The following is a 17,596-nucleotide window of genomic DNA, read 5'->3' on the forward strand; positions in this document are numbered from 1 at the left end:
TTAATGAGTGAAAAAAACATGTATTAAGCATTTATTACATTTCAAGCACTGTGTTGAAAGAGACAGACAGAGAGAAATCCCTGGAGACCACAGAACTATTTAATCTGATTGTTCTTTTATTCCTGAACCACAGCAAAGTCATTCACAAAGCATCTCCAGAAGCTCAATTAATTAACATTTGCTTATTTTACCTCCATATAAGACACAGCTCTAGGTATTGTGGGAATAATAAAAAGGGATGTTCCCTGCCCTCTGAGAACTTCCAATCTAGAAGAGGAAAATGGACTTACCTATAAACAACTCTAGTAAAAAGCAGACTGTGGAAGAGATTCATTAAATGGTATTGTAATACAGAGGAGTGTCAGAGTCAGGGGAGATAGGAGGAGAGGGGAGCTACAGCCCAGGAAGATCAGAGGTCCTTTTTAGGGTCTAAGACATAGGGCTAGGGAATGTTCCCCAGGTGACCAGGGAAGTCAGGTTGTGAACAATGTTTTCAGGCCCCTAAATTTTTAAGAGTTTGGAGGAGGTAGAAATAGATGATGAGAGAAAATAGATTTAAATGGATCTTGAAGGAAAGAAATAGAACCCATAAAAACCTACTTTTAAACAAAAGATTGTGACTCAACTGTAAGATTTGGGGTCATAAAGTTTAAATAATGTAATATAAATTCTGGAGAGGTTATTCATAAATAAAAATGCTAGCTGATATCAAGTTTATTATAAGTACCAACTGGAAACACACATGAAGAACTCATTAAGTGATTTCTGTGTGCCACGCTGGTCCAAAGTATGTGAGAGGGAATGAGAAGGCATCCTGCTTCAGCCAGATGAAATGACTGATGATCCCTCAAGGCATGAGTCATCGGTATTTTGGCTTCCTTGAAATTATGCTAGCAAGAGAATTAGAGTTGTGTTCAACAGAGCCCCTTGTAATTGCCAGTAGCCAAATACTTTGGACAGCTCACGTGGACAGAATCATGGGCTCTAGCAGGGCATTTTATCTTGAGATTTCTATTCAGTTCTTGCCATTAATGGGCAGGTACCGTGATCTAAGACTGAGCTTTAGTTGAATAGAGCTTCCTCTGTCCTTTGTCCCTTAAAGGTGCCACGGTGTTGTTTCTGAATGCAACAGACCTGGACCGCTCCCGGGAATATGGGCAGGAGTCCATTATCTACTCTCTGGAAGGCTCCTCACAATTTCGGATCAATGCACGATCAGGTGATCCACTCTCCCAGACTCCTTTCCATCTGTTTTTTCTTTTCTGATTGTGATTCTTTTCTGTCCACCTTCACCTCAGCCTCCAGCCCTAAGCACTCAAGGTGCCTTCAAGCTCTATCATAAGTGGGATTGATTATTTTTTAATTTTATTTTTATTTTCAGTTCCAAATTCTCTCCCTCCTTCCAGCCCCTCCCCCATCCATTGAAAAGACAAGAAATATGATCAAGTGGGTTTCATTTTAAACAAACCCAATATGTGAATACCCAAATCCAAAATATAAATGACCCGATTCCCTGATGGGTCCATGACTTCATTTAGGTATACCCTCTGTCAATGCAAGTGGAAGCTCTTCCATGCTTTCCCATACTATGTACTTACTATTCACGTCTTTCTATAAGTTGGAACAGCTGGTGGTACAGTGAATAGAGTCCTGGACCTGGAGTCAGGAAGACCCAAGTACAATTCTGGCCTCAGACACTGAGTAGCTGTATGGTCCTGGACAAGTCACTTAAATGCTCTTAGCCTCAGTTTTCTCATCTGCAAAATGGGGCTAATAATAGCATCTACCTTCCCAGGGTTGTTGAGGGGATAAAACACTTTTCAAATCTTAAAGGACTTTATAAATGCTAGCTATTATAAATCTTCCAGATAGGATTGCTTCAACATTCTGGAGGCCTCCAACTTTTAATTTCTCAGTGGGTACCAATGTACTTCTTAAGCTGTTCCCATCTTATTTTTCTGATTCCCAATACATGATCATGTCACCTCCTTTCTGAGCCATCTACACCCCTGATTCTGTGTTTCATGCTGCTGCCTTCACAGGAGGCATCATTGGTAAGATGCTGCAGCCAAAGGCACCCTTTGGGTTATCTGTGTTTGGGGTTCTTCAGACGTGGTGATGTTCCATTATTCAAAGTTGGGCAGTCACATCAGGAAAATATTTGGTGTTAACAAGATGGGCTCTGAGGGGCAGATAGGTAGCGCAGTGGATAGAGCACCAGCCCTGGATTCAGGGGGACTTGAGTTCAAATCCAGCCTCAGACACATAACACTTACTAGCTGTGTGACCCTGGGCAAGTCACTTAACCCCTTTGCCTAGCCAAAAAAACACAAAAAACAAACCAAGATGGGCTCTGGTAACAAGTTGCTTAGGAGCCTTGAAAATATCAGCAGTTTCCCAAATGGAAGAATATAAATTGATAGGTTTAAAAAGATAAAAATAAAGGACTAATTCGCTTTATCACATTTATGTACTGTCCCAAGCTTTGGGGGTTTGTACAGCTGTTTTCAGAGATACTTCTAGGGACCTGAAAAGTGTCAGTTCTTTCAAGGTGCTATGATAAGGGGCAAGGTGTTTCCTCTCCACCGCCACAACAAGCTCCACCACGCCAGCGCTTCTCCTCACCCCAGGACCGCCCTTCAGAACTGTGACCCAGATCCAAGCACGGGCAAACCAAGAGATTCCTGCCTCAGCACTGGCAAAGAGATCCTTGCAATGCCCCTCTGATCAGCCTCTCGATTCTCCCTCAGTCTGTGGTCTGAAAGCTCAGGAGGCAGACGCTGCCCTTGGGGCAGCTGAGACCTAGCTTCTTCTCTCACCGCAGTCACAGACTTTTCCCACTGACCTTCTAAGTTGTCTTTGGCATTTGTGGGTTGAGAAGTCTGGAAACTGCCACAGCTGCCTGAGATTCAGCCCTCTGAGGCCTGCTCCAGGGTTGCTGCGGCCTGTGCGCCCACGCCAAACTGTGCTCCTCTCCCAGCCTGGAGCAAAACACCTTTCCAATCAGCCATCTAGGTTGTCTTGGGCTGGAAATTTGTTTTACTCTGTCTTTTGTGGGTTCTGCTGCTTTAGAATTTGTTTCGAGCCGTTGTTTAGAGGGGTTTGAGGGAGAGCTCAAGCAAGTCACTGCTTTCTCTCCTCCATCTTGGCTCCTATCACATTTAAAGAACTAGATTAAGAACCAATTCACTTTACCACAGAGTGATTCATTTTACAAAAGGATTCACCATAAGATACCCTGAAATTGCAAGTTCTCCAAAATGTGGTTTGATTTACCAAAATTTGCAGCACATTCCTTAGGAGAAAGAGCAATGATCAATATTCAAGGAACTTGGGTTTCAATCCCAGTTTTCATAGTTTTTAGTTCTGTGGCCTTGAACAAATCACCCAACCCCTCTGAACCTCCACTTCCCACTCTGTAAAATGCTAATCAGCTGTTTTGCAGCTTCCTCTGCCCAGCCAACTCCCTCTTCATCTTGCAGTTCCCTAAAGCAGGTGAGATATTGAGTCATCAGCATTAGGGCTGGACTTGGTGGGGGAAGGGTGGAAGGGCAGCAGCTCTCTTCTATTCCCTCCCTGGAGTCTTTGAAGTCCTTGCAGCTTGGGTAAATGAGCTAAAAAAAGAGAGAGAGAGCAACACCAGGGTCAGCTGAGTAAACTGATCCCTTCCCACCTGGGGTTTTCCCTCACCAGTCACAGCTGAAAATTGATAGGAGAGGAAAATCAGAAGAAGCCAAAATACCTCCACCAGCCTGGGTCTCACCTTCCAACTCTATACAAATGGGTACAATTTCTCCCCTCCTTATAGATGTAGCCACTGACCATGGGCACATCTCAGCAGGATTTGGAATAATGAAGGCTATGTAAGGGTTAGAGAGATGCTCACCTGCTCGGAGAGAGGGGGATACCCCCATTAACCTCTCCCCAGCCTCTCCTCCTCCTCCTCTCTCCCCCACATAGGAAGTCTAGTTCAGCCCTGGGGGGTATTAATGATGATATAGCCATTTTCTTCCTGCTTTGACATCTCTCCTTTAGCTCCAGACATGGGAACATTTTCCTCCAAGCTCCTTGGTCAAATTAGCCAGCCTGCTCCACAAAGGTGGCCTTAATTGGGTCTAATTTCTCAGACAGAAGAAGCTATCCATCATGCCGACAAGTTCATATTTAAAACTTTTTAGAGATTAATTTCTTCCTCGCCCTGCCAATTAATCGACACTACCCCAACCCATGGAGCACATCTCTGTGGCTCAACCCTTTGCCAAGCTTCCCTGCTTGGCCTTTTCATCATGGTCGGCCCTGATACAGGTCCCCAAGCAAGTCACTGCTTTCTCTCCTCCATCTTGGCAAGGGGGAGAAGAGTGAACTCATTCATCTCTCCTATTAACCTAGTGACTTTCTTCTGGGTGTCTCAAAACCCTCAGCAGCCAATATAGACCTTTAGAAAAGGAGGAAATTTTAAAGATTAGCATGGTATAATGAAACAAGTACTAGCCCTGGAATAAGAGGACCTGAGTTCAAATCCTCTCTCTAATACTTGCTACCTGTGTGGCCTTAGACAAGTACAGCCTCCTTGGATCTTGGTTTCCTCATTTATAAAATGAAAGTCTAATCTAAATCAAGGATTCTTAACCTTTTTTTGTGCCATGGATAATTTTGGTAGTCTGGCCAAGTCAACAAGTATTTATTAAGAATCTATTGTATTCCAGACACTAAGTTTTGGGGATACAAAGAAAGGTAAGAGACAGCTCCTTTTCTCAAGGTGCTTACAGTCTAATGGGTGAAGTCTATAAACCCCTTCTCAAAACAGTCTTTTTAAATATATAAAATAAAATACATAGTAATATGAAGGAAATCAATTATGTTGAAGTAGTTATCAAAAAAATTTTATTTAAGATATAATAATATATCTAGCAGTAGGTCTAATGACTAGAGTAATTTCAAAGTGATGATGAGGATAAGAGATATTTTGGGATATCTGCAACAATTATATTATGATATGAAAATATCTGTTACTTCTATTGGTGACAAAATCACAGGTACTGCTAATACTACTGTGGTTTGTTGCCGGCATTTGTAATGGAAAGGAATGCTAAATTTCAATTAAAGGTTAGTAAAAATAAAGATATTTTTCTTTTCCTATCCAAGTTCACAGACCCCCTGAAATCTATCCATGGGTCAGTTGGGGGATCTGTGGACCCCAGGTTAAGAATCCCTGGACTATTTAAGAACCCCTGAACCTCTGAGGTCCCACCTGACTCCAAATCTGTGATCCCATGATTATTTATGTGATTTTATTTATGTGATTTCACAGAGGTATAAGCAGAGATGCTACTTTGTTCCAGTTCACATAGTGAGCTAATGATAAAACAGAATCTGAAGTCTAGTTCTCCTTTCTCATAATCCAGCTCTCTTTCCATTGTACCAAGGGGCATTTTCTTCCTCCTTACCATGGGGTCATATTGCCTGGCCTTAGAGCCCTGGCTCATACCCAAGAGGGAGAAAAGAGGTTTTGCTTCTTCCCCCTCCCAGATAATCTTACCAGCTTTTGTGTTTCCTATTGGCCCTTTAAAGATGTAACTTAGATTTTGGTCCCAGATATTCCTCATGCAGGGAGCTGAGATGAGTCATAGAGATCCTTACTCCATGACCCAGAGAGGTAGGGGTATGAAAAAACATGTGGTCTCACTCCTTCCTCTCTTCCTTAGGTGAAATCACAACTACATCCCTGCTGGATCGAGAAACCAAATCAGAGTACATCCTCATTGTGCGGGCAGTGGATGGGGGTGTTGGCCACAACCAGAAGACTGGCATTGCCACTGTGAGCTCCTTGCCCTTCCTGTCCCTTCCTCTGACATCAGCTGGGGTTGCCTTGACAGCTTTCCCCTCGAGCTTATCCAAAAGCTTGGGGCTGCCACTTAAACCAAGATCTAGCTATCTATTTCTGCAGATGGGAGAAAAAATAGGGAGATGGAGGGGGTTGTTAAAGAGAACCAGGTCATTTCTGGAATTCTCCCATCCAGAAGGGATGGATCAAGAGAGTTCCACCTCCATTCTCAGTTGGGGATGGCAAAGGGTCTGCCTCTTTCACTATGAGAAATAACAGATCCACATGAGAAAGACAAAATGTTGAAAATGGACAATGAAACAGATCTTTTCATAGAAGGGAATGGAAAGGCATTTCCTCCCAAGAGATGCAAAATCCATGGAGAATCTGATTATGAGTGGGGCAGTGGAAAGCAAGAATATGCCAGGGGCCCTTCCTTGTGTTACCTCCAGCTAAGAACAGGATGCAATAGTCCCATCAGGAATATTTGCCTATTGACAAGAGGCAGAATCCAGAAGAGCCTTGAGGGCTGACAAAACAGAACTTATACACATACAAATATATACAAATATGCATGCAACCATTTGATGGAGATGTGGTGCCATTTTACCAGATCTGCTGATCTTGAACTTTCCTGGTGAGACAAGGATAAGGGACAGATACCCTCCCATTTCTTTGCTGCCCAGAGGCTCCCACAATCTCCCCTTCCCCCAAAAAAAGCTGTGGGAAGAGTGGGCAGCTGGCAAGAGGGAAACTAATTGGGTCCCCAGCCACAGAAGGTCATGGCAGAGAGGGGTGTGATATTCTAACCAAGCATCAGTGGATTTCTCTCCTAAAGAGAGTGTCCAACTCAAATGGATGGTTGGCAGAATTGAGAGTGTTTAGTCTAGAGAAGGGAACTCTTAGGAGGCTCATGATGAACATCTTCAAATATCTGAAAGGCCTGTGCCCATAGGAACATAAGCTTCTGGAGAGAAGATAATGTTTCATTCTTGATATCCCCAGCACCTAGCATAGTGCCTGGCACATAGTAGGTACTCGATAAATGATGATTGACTAATTGTAGTGTAAAAGAGGAGGCAGAAAGAGGATTGTAAACCTAGAAGAGACCTCAGAGGCCATCCTGCCCAGTGCCCCCATTTGATAGATGAGGGAATTGAGATGAAGAGAAATTGATTGACTCACCTGTGATCACCCAGGCAATATGTCAGAGGTAGGCTTTGAACCCATGTCCTCTGACTTGAAAGCCAATATTCATTCCCCTGGAGTATGCTGTACAGCAGGGTCCATTGCTCTTCAAGAGTTCAGAATTAGAGCCAGTGCAAACAGGCAGAATTCAGGTAGAAATGAGAAGAAATGTTGCACCATGAGTTATCATGTGAACTGGTAAATTTCCTATGAACTCTTTAAGAAGAAACTAAGTCACCTTCTATCAGGGACCCCAATTCTTCAGTTTATTTTCTATGGACCTCAGTTTCCTCTTCTGTGAAAAGAGAGCATGGACTAGATGACCTCTAAATTCTCTTTGAATTCTTGATTTGAGATCTATGTGCAAGAATGCTGTTGGAGGGGGGTCCTGCCTTGGGAAAGAGGTGGTCAGATTGGCTGGATCAGAGATGTCAAACCTGGGGCCAATTGCCTGAGACGTCGTCTAGTTCAGGCCAAACCAGACTAAACTATAATTGAGAAATATTCAACAAAATAAATGAAAACACAAGAGAACATAAATAATGCTAGTATGTGGTTTTCTAAGTCAATGTGTGACCCATGAGGATCCTTATGTACATTTTAGTGCCTTTCGTTTCTATTTTGAGCTTGACACCCCTGAACTAGGAAAGCTCTGGTGTCCCTTTCAACTCTCAGAGTCTCTGGATCCTTGATACTATTTAGGAGTTGGGGGAGAGCAGCGAATAGAGGGGAGCAGCCTCTGGTGGTGCAGAGCAGAGCTACCTTCAAAGAAAAAGATACCAGAGCCCTTACTCAGGCAGCCATGGTGACATTCAGGAAATCCACAAATCTCCCCTCTCCAGGACACAGGCCCCCTGGTAGACAACACTTTGATGGGCCGAGGTGGTGATGTTTAATTCAATTCTATTCCATTCAGCAAGCATTTATGTGATGCCCACCATGTGCCAGGTTCTGGGGACACAAAAGAACAAAAGCAAAGCAGTCCCTGCCCTCAGAGAAGTTTAAAATCTACTGGGAAGAAACAACATGTACACAATCAAGTCAGCACAATACATGTGTGTGTACGTATGTGTATGTGCATGTGCATGTATATATACATATATGCATATGTAAAGCAAATACCAAATAATTCATCCAGAGACCTGGTCCTGAGCCCTGAATTCCCTCAAACAGTGTCCTGTAGCCCCAGAGCTCAAGTCTTCACTGAGACTGATGCCATCAAGCTTTGAATAAGAAGGAGCAAAGTTTGTGTAGAGCCCAGCCCTGCCCCTCCCCCGCCTTCTGAGCTGGGAGGGTGCTCCCTGGCCCTTCTCTAAAGTGTGGTTTAGCTCTGATTGCAGGAGGCAGGGCCAGGGGCTACTTTGGCAGAACAGAACATCCCCAGGGCTGCCTCAAGAGCTATTAGGGGCACACTCTGATTAGGGTCCTAATCAGAGATCCAGAAGCTCCATGTTCCAGTTTCTAAAGTGTCACTTTAGAGAAGGAGGGTGTTATTAGAAAAGAGAACTACCTTTCTCTCATTTGAGGTCCCAGAGGCAGGCTAGGGCCCCTGAGTCACATCACCCTGCCCACAATCATGTTTTCCCTTTGTCTTTCTCTATCTTCCTAGCTCTTTCCCACCGGAGTGCTGAAAGAACAGCTCTCCTTGACTTTGGGCAGAACAGCAACCTACTATGTGCTAGGCATAGTGTGCCTCTTCTAGTCTTACCTCATCTCTTTGCCTTCTACTATTGACAAGAATAATAGAAGATTTGACCTAGAAAGGCCCATCTTTTGAGATCCTCTGTTCCAACCACCCAGTTAACAAATAAGAAAACCAAGTCCCAAAAGGATGAAGCAACCTGCAATCAATAGGGAACTAAGCAATCAATAGTGAAATCAACATTTATTAAGTGCCTACTGTGTGCCAGGCACAGCAAATCAGTGATAGACCTAGACTGACAATTCAAGCCTCTGGACTGCCAGGCTAGTTCCCTTTCAACCTTATTATAACAGCTTCAACAGGTGTTAGGTTGCATTTTCAATGATCTTCCAGAATGCCTGCAAGACGATGAAATAAAAAGTTATCACCCAAAAATCAACCAGGAACTCTGTAATTTACCTCAGCTCCCATCTCCCCCATTGCCTGTCTACACATAAACTAAACATCATTACCCACCTAGAGCCCCTGACCTTTTTATTGTTCTCTGGGATTTTCCTTCTGCTTTTGTATGCCCATCAGTCCATTGTCCATCATCTTCTCCCTTCCAACATACACATACATCCTTTCTGTTACTGCTTCTCTCCAGTCCCTCATTGGCTAGTGTTGTTCCTTGCTGTCCCATAGATTTTGAATTCTCCCACCAGGCTCTTTTTCACATGCTCCCCTTCCTAGCACCACCACCAGCCACCCGCTGCTGTGTTCCCTTCCCCTGCCTGTCATAGTGGCTGAAGTGGATGCCCCGTGACACTGGTGCTTTGAGGGGTTATAGTGGATCCAGAAGTCTCCTCAGTAAGTAGGCACTGTACCCGAAGGCCCCTCACTAATAGGAATTTGGAACCCTGTAAATAATTTACCAGGGCAGCAAGAGAATGAGGAAATTACTTGGATTGAAAATCAACCAGGAAGCTCGAGGGATTCTGATGCACATCCCTGTATATGTATACACACACACACACACAAACACACACATGCACACACACGCACGCACACACACACACACACACACACACACACACACATGCACATGCACAAAGCGCCCCTTTCTCACTAGCCAACACTGGACATCTCACTTTTGGCTCAGAAATCACTCCCCTGGTGCCCATTACTTTGCTCTCTGCCTGGCCAGGCCTATAGAATTTTAGGAAGGAAAAAAGAATCCCTGGGTTTCAGGAGGATGGGTTTCCCAGAGGTCACTTTGTTCATCCCTTAGTGACATCACAACTACAAGTCATCATTGTTTCTTCACCTGTCAAATGGGGGCATTGATCTAGAACTGACCTTGAAGGTCCCTTCCAGCTCTCAGTCTGTGATCCTGTGGTACTGGGAACCTGTCCTTCCTCTTGTTAAAACCTCCTGGGGAGGGGTCCCCTACAAAGACCCTTTCTCCAACTCTACCCCAATTCAAACCTCCTCATTTGTAGCAGCTTTGGAATGACTATAGAGAAACTAACCATTAAGGGGATGAAAACGATGCAAAAATGGCCCCTTTGAAGGCAAAGTGGCATTCTGGAAGACCATTGAATGAACCTATCAGGAAATTCTGGGCATGTTAGATAGTAATAATAATTATTATAATTATAATAACAAAAAACTGTACTGAAACCATGCCGTTATCACAGACAGAACTGTTGCCCACAAGTTGTATGGACATCAACATTGAGCCATAAAAATTTAAGAACAATATTTAACCTCCAACCTACATGGAATGGAATCAAAATCAGATAGAAACAGGGTGAGACCCAGTTTCATCACATCACAGTTTAAGGTCCTGGGGTTTCCAAGATGCTTTCAATGAGTCTACAGAAGAGAGGCTTACACCCCAATCCTTTTATTCACTTATAAAAAGTGGTGATTTTATCCCTTTATTGCATGAAATACAGAACATTCAATATGAAGGAATAATAATAACAGGATTAGTGATGTGTATGAACTATTTCTATATGAACTCAATTGAACAAGAGAATGAAATTATTGTTACTTCTAATAATGATGATGACAAACTGCAAAAAGTAGTGTAAGTCACCAATTTTGCAGGCATATTTCTGTTGGACTAAAACCAATTTACCACATTTTACATGCTTATAACTTTCTAAATAGTGTGAGTTTGAACACATACCACTACATTGGGAGACTTGGTATTTGCACTAATTGGGACCTAGGTCTCCAAAGGTTCATGTGGACTATTGGTGCCCAACCTGTGGGAGAGCCTTCCGAGCTCATATTGTTCTGATCAGCCATAGTTGGACACATTGTACCTTGACCCCAGTATAGTGGATGTCATGTTGGTACTCTTTGAGAATGAAGGACAACAACTGGTCAGTAATATCTCCACCTGAGAAATAATCCACAGAACACTGAATATTAAGGATAAGAATAGCTGGATAGAGATTTGTCCCAGGAGGGCACCTCTGGGAGAATGGCCCATCCCATGTTCTCCCTCTTGACTTTCCAGGTGAATATCACTCTTTTGGACATCAATGACAACCACCCCATCTGGAAGGATGCTCCTTATCACATCAACCTAGTGGAGATGACACCTCCAGATTCTGATGTCACCACGGTAAGTTGGTAGAAATGAAGTCAATTCCAGTCCTAGGAAGAGTAAAAATACAGAGATGGCAGATGGGTCAATAATCCAATGTGGCTGAATTGTAGAGGACAAAAGGGACATAGTGTGAGATAAAGCTGAAAGGGGAAGTCGTAGCCAGATTGTAAAGGTCCTTGGTTGCCAGGATGTATAGTTTGTATTTGGTTTGGTAGCCTATGGGGGAGTCTTTGAAGGTTTCTCGACAAAGGAGTGGTATGATCAGAACAGTACATCAGAGAGTTTACAAAGGTAGTGATGTGAAGGAGGGATTGGAGAAGGAAACACCAGAGACAGGAAGGACAAAAAGAGCCTATTGCTATAGCTTGGATAAGAAAAAAGAAGTACCTGGATTAGGGCTAGTAGCAATAGGAACAGAAAGGATGAATGTAGAGGAGAGAGGTTCTGGAAGTGGAATCAGCAGGACTTGGCATCTGATCAGATGTAGGAGAGGATGAGGAAGAGAGAAGAGAGTCAAATGACTTCTTCCCTGAGTTACTCTGCTGGGCTATTAGTAGTATACAGAAGGTAACATTTCTGCCCCAAAGTGTGATGCCTACCTGGCCCCATCCCTGCTCCAAAGCTATTTGCCATAAATCCCCTCTCAACAGAGATTCAGGGTCATGCCAGTGGTTGCAAGAGTGACCCAGGGGCAGCTAGGTGGCATAGCGCATAGAGCACTGGCCCTAAAGTCAGGAGGATCTGAGTTCAAGTCCAGCCTCAGACCAAACACTTGACACTTACTAGCTGTGTGACCCTGGGCAAGTCACTTAACCCCAATTGCCTAAAAAAAAAAGAGTGACCAAGCCACATCAGGCCTTCCCCAAGGCTACTCACTAGAGGTGGCCTTGGCATTCTTGGACTTCCCATGGGGCACCAGAACCAGCTGAGTTCACAGAACTTAACCTGGCATGCCTAGCAACTAAACAGCCTTTGAGCACCCTGGACAGTGCCCATTCATTGTTAAGGATGTTGAGTATATTTGTTTGCCCACACACCCTTTCACTGTTGCTTTTCACATGTGTGCATGTACTGTGTACATGCTTACATATGTACACTATAAGCATGTGCATTTGTACATGCCTCTGTGCATACATGCATGCGTGTGTGTGTGTGTGTGTGTGTGTGTGTGTGTGTGTGTGTACACAGCTGCATGTGCTGATGAATTCCTACACTGTAAGTGAGATTTGGGGCCAACTTTTCCTCCCCTTTCCTGCAACCTCCTTCAAGGACCTCTCTGATTCGCATTGATTTAGAACCTTTCAAAGCCCTCCAGCAAAATAAAAGAGAGGGGATAGGGAGAGAATTATTCCCCGTCAGGCCAGGAGAAAAATGACGGGCGTGAAATGGGAAATAAATGAGGGGAAAGTGGTGAGAATCCACAAAATGATCTAAGTGGGAGGAAGGGAGGTGGCAGGAGAGGTGGTGAGGGGCCATGCCCCCCCCGTGCCCTGGGCTCCATAGAGAGCCCAAGTGGCCATCAGAAACATGACTCATAGTGGGGGAAGGGGGGTGCCCCTGCTCACCTCACCCGTGTGTGGAAAGAGCCTCTCTGGGGACATATAATCGATCTGAAGGAGGAAAGGACAAGGCATTACTGTGGGTGATGAATGGCCTGGAAGTTAGAAAACCTGGGTTCTAGCTCTATCTAACCCCAGTCAATGATTGGCCATCTGGCCAAAGGAAATCAATTCACTTCACTCTCTGGGCCTCACTCTTCCCATTAATAAAATGGGGAGACTAACAGCTGTCCTGCCCATCCCCTAAATAGGCAAATGATCAGAAGGAGAGAGCAGAAGAGGATTTTACCTTTTTTCCAGTTAGAACTATAAGACACAATGACCAACTATGATTCCAGAGGACCCTCACAGACAGAAAGGGAAGGAATGGGCTCAGAGAGTAGGCAGGGACAGACACCTTTTGAACGTGGCCAACATGGGAATTTGTTTTATTTGACTATGCATATTTTTTGCAAAGGTTTTGGGGTTTTTTTTCTTTTTTTCTCCAGTGGTTAGGTGAGAAGTAAAGGGAACTAGCATTTATTAAGTACCTACCATGTGCTAAGTACTTTACAACTATTATCTCATTTGATCCTCACCACAACCCTGAAAGTTAGGTGCTATTATCATCCCCATCTCTGAAACAGACAAAGGTTAAATGACTTGACCAAGGTCTCACAACTAATAAGTATCTGAGGCTGGATTTGAACTCAGGTCTTCCTGACTCTAGGCCCACTCTGTCCACTCTGCCACTTAGCTGCCTCTAGGTATTTTTGTTTTGTTTTGTTTGGGGGAGAATTGTATACAGAAAATTAATTACCATCCTATTATCTAAGCAATAATTATTGACACCCTATTATTACTGTTCTTTGAATCATCAGCCCTGAGCTCAAGGACATACACCATCTTCCCTGTTGTCAAGATAGGACTAGTTAGCTGGCCAGTAGGGGGAAAAAGTGAGGCCCAGAAAAAGTAAATGACCTGCCTGTTTTCCCAGCACATGAACAGGGCAGAGCCCAGATGACAATCCAGGGCTTCAGTCCCTGGGTCCATCCACCTTCCTTCGCCAGGGTTAGAGAGCTAGCTAGGGATGAGGGTGCCAGCACAACTGGAGTAGTTCCCGTTGGCAGGAAGGGTCAGCTTACAGGCCTCACCTTCACCTCACCCCCTCCATCAGTTTCCCAGCTCCCCCTGTCCCTCTCCCATGTCTGACTCCAGAGCTTCCAGCTTGGTCAGTACTTCAGGCAGATGGGAGCTGAAGGCATTTCAGCAGCCCATCTGTCTGTTCTGGTCTGCTAGCCCCAGAGACACCTCTGCAAGGGGATTAGGTGGGGGAAAGAAATATTCTGCTGCCAACGCAGAAAGAAGTCCCACATCAAGTAACACAAAGGAGCTGATCCCAGAGTGCCCTGCAGTTAAGGCTCTGGCCGATGGGACTTCAGCCGTCCCCTCCCTGGAAAGCAATTGTTCTAGTCTCCTGAAACGCTGCAGCCTCTAAAACACGGGGCGGGGGTGGGGCGGGGGGGAAGTGAAGGAGGCCATCGGTGCCTGACTGAGATCCAGAACCCCTGGCTTCTAGAACCCACTTTGGCCAAATTGCTTCCATTTCTGAACCTCAGTTTCCCCCAGTGGAGAGTGTGATAGCTAGATCAGCTGAGAGAAGCCTTAAAGCACAGTAACTCATAAAAAATAGACAAAGGAGAAATTCTGTTGATAAATCCCTGGTCCTTAGTTGAGGCAGGGTAGAATGATGCAGCTTGGCCTCTGTGGATGGTGGGGAGAAAATGAGAGTGAGGAGGGGAAGGGAACCAACTGGTCAAGGACACTACCGGTGGTAATTCCTGAGAGGAAAGAGAAAAGTCTTGGCCGTTTTCCTCTCGAGAGGCACAAAGGTTAAGGCACAGGAAAACAAGGAGACCATCAGTCCCAAAGACCTGCCCCTCCCCCCTGCTCAGTTGGGGGGCCAGAGGACAGAGTGAACAGGTGGGCACGGCCCCGACTTTCTCTCCCCTCACTCCTCCATGCCGTAACTGTTTCTGGCCTGGACCTTGGGAGTCCCTACCCCTCCATCCCCCTAGAATGTCATCCCACCACTGCCTTTGACTTTACAATTGGTGGCTGTGGACATAATTGTTGTGTCACCAAGATGAGATGAAATCCAGTCTGTGGGAAAGCAGTAGGAAGACCCAAAGCATCAAAAGGACTGATTCTTATGCAAATGTCCCTGCTACTAGAATGTCCCCCCAGAGGAAGGGAAAAGGTGGCTGTGACAAGATAGGCTCCAGAGTGAAATAAACGCCTGGAAAATGTCCTGTGATCTTCAGACATCTGGGTTCCAGTCCCCAATTCAACAAGAATTGTGGCATTCTAGGTTAGAGCAAGAGGAGACCGCCTTGGCAGACCCCTTCATTTTACAAATGAGGAAACTGAGGCCCACAGAGATTAAGTGGCTTTTCCAAAGTCACACAGGTAGCAAGTGTGTGAGGCAGGGTTTGAACTCAGGTCCTCTGACTCTAGAGTCAGCCCCCCCCACCACTGTACAACACTATCTTGTGTTAACACTCAGTAATTAAGCTATCTTTCAGATACACTGAGCAGGAGGCAACCTTTGGGACAGACTGTGTAAGATGTCAATAAATTGTTGCTACCTGAGGACCACAGAATATGTTCTTTCTTCATCTTCTGCCAGGTCCTGTTGGTATGCTCACATCCAGGTGACTCAAGCAACCTTCTACTGGCTCATTGTTAAGAGCCCATTGTTAAATTTACACCTCAGAAATGGGAAAATGCTCCAAATAAGGGTTTGGTTTCTTGTTGGTTTTGTTGATTGTCTAGAGTACTCAAGAAAATGATAGAAAAATATTAACAGTGCAGATTAAACTGAAAAATTTGACGTGTTTTTTGGAGAGCCAGTTGTTAAATGCTCATCGTGAGCATTTACACCTCAGAAATTGGAAAATATAACAAGCCAGGATTTGATTTCTTGTTTTGTTGACCTCTAGACTTAAGAAAATGATGGAGAAAATATTAACAGAACAGATTAAATTGAAAAGTTTGTCACGTTTTTGGAGATCCAGTTGTTAAACCAGCCCACATCTTTCTTTCCCACTTATAGAACTCATAATCCAACACAGTCAGCCCTGAGAAGATTATAACTTTTCTGTTTCTGAAGCCAAGATCTATAGAGTGGAGTGTACACAAAGCAAAAGTTCACAAATGTATTCACTCACCTCTCAAAAACTTAGTAACCACTACATACAGAGGTCAAGGGCTAAAGGAGATGCAAAGTCTACTCAAGATGTAGTCTCTGCCCTCTTGGAACTTAGAGTCTAGCAGGGTAAGAAAATGCAAACTCTGGATTAATTGGGAAATAATCTGGATGCTTCCATCAAGGGAAAGCCCCAGTCTCTGAACTTCAACCAAGGCAGAGCCCCTAGGTTCCCCCTTTCCTAAGGCCCTGCCCTTTCATGCTCTCCCAGCTTGTGAGATGCTCATTATACAATGAAATCCTAACATGTAATCCCAACTGCTACTGGCTTTGTTGTCCGATTTACAGGATCATGGGGTTTGGAACGGGAAAATTCCTTGGATCTCACTTAGTCCAGTCCCCATATGTGAGGGAATTAAGACCCAAAGGAAAGGCAGTGACCCACCCAAGGTCATGCAGACAGCAAGTGGAAGAGCCAGAGTGCTAATGTGGCTCCATGTCCTCTCTCTTTCCCATTCTGCATCTTTCATCTGGCCTACAGGTCGCAGAGAGGTGCTGACTTATATTGATAGAGAGGGTCTCCTTGTCCCAGTACCTGGTCCTCCTGGCCCAATGAAGCCCCTTCTGGTCCTGGGATGGGGAGAGGTCTAGGCAGAATGGGAAAGAGGCCAGGTCTTTGTCCCCTATACCACAATGCCATGGAAGCAGGCTAATGAGTTCCCAAACCCGGATCACCTCTCTCTTACCTGCCATGTGGGTGTCATGATCCTCACCTCCCCTCCTAGGTGGTGGCCGTGGACCCTGACCTGGCCGAGAACGGTACTTTGGTGTACAGCATTCACCCTCCCAACAAGTTCTACAGCATCAACGGCACCACGGGCAAGATCAGAACCACCAACGTCATGCTGGACCGCGAGAACCCTGACCCCGAAGAGGCAGAACTCATGCGCAAAATCATCGTCACCGTCACCGATTGTAAGGAGCCCCGCTCACCCCTCTCCACCCCAACCTGCCCCACTCTCCTCAAGCTGCCATTGTGCCTTGGCCAGTCCCAGGCATGGGATGCCCCACATTGAGAGTGTCATGGGTCCTTGGATTTGCTCTCACCCTGTGGAGGTTGTGCCTCTTATCATTGGACTAGATGGGAACCCTGCTGGGGTCTCCCCTTCCAGCTTCTCCTTCCAGTCAGCCAGATGACCTCTGAACATAGCTGGAGAGGCATTCAGGGAGGAGGGGATAGGCCCAGGGTCTTCTACCTGCTCTGGCTTATCAAGGAGCCACCTGTGACAGCCTTCCTCAAGGAACCATTTGAAAATGAGGAGGAAGGAAAGGGAACAAGCGTTTTTTTAAGTACCTACTATGTGCTATATAAAGAGCTAGCACTTTACAAATATTACCTCATTTGATCCTCAAAACCACCCTGAGAAGCAGGTGCTGTTTTATTGTTTATTCTTTTTATTATATTTATTTCATTGTTTATTTAGATTTATTTTATTATTATTATTATTATTTTATATATTGATTTAATTAATTAATTAAAATTGCCATTTTACAGCTGAAGAAACTGGGAACAACAGAGGTTAGGTGACTT

At 44.7% G+C, this 17,596-nt stretch overlaps 1 protein-coding gene across 5 annotated transcripts in view; it reads left to right on the forward strand.

Annotated features, from left to right (window-relative positions):
• Positions 1–17,596, forward strand: part of CDH23 (cadherin related 23) — a 600,475-nt gene that overhangs the window by 414,240 nt on the left and 168,639 nt on the right. For all 5 annotated transcript variants that reach the window (XM_027858426.1, XM_027858400.1, XM_027858408.1 and 2 more), the window contains exons 19-22: positions 1,103–1,219; positions 5,706–5,818; positions 11,167–11,274; positions 16,791–16,980. In XM_027858426.1, coding sequence (XP_027714227.1) covers positions 1,103–1,219; positions 5,706–5,818; positions 11,167–11,274; positions 16,791–16,980 — 528 coding nt within the window. The remainder of the gene's footprint in view (positions 1–1,102; positions 1,220–5,705; positions 5,819–11,166; positions 11,275–16,790; positions 16,981–17,596) is intronic.

The sequence above is a fragment of the Vombatus ursinus genome, unplaced genomic scaffold (genome assembly GCF_900497805.2).
Source record: "Vombatus ursinus unplaced genomic scaffold, bare-nosed wombat genome assembly UNPS02000749.1, whole genome shotgun sequence".
Classification (NCBI taxonomy): Eukaryota; Metazoa; Chordata; class Mammalia; order Diprotodontia; family Vombatidae; genus Vombatus; species Vombatus ursinus.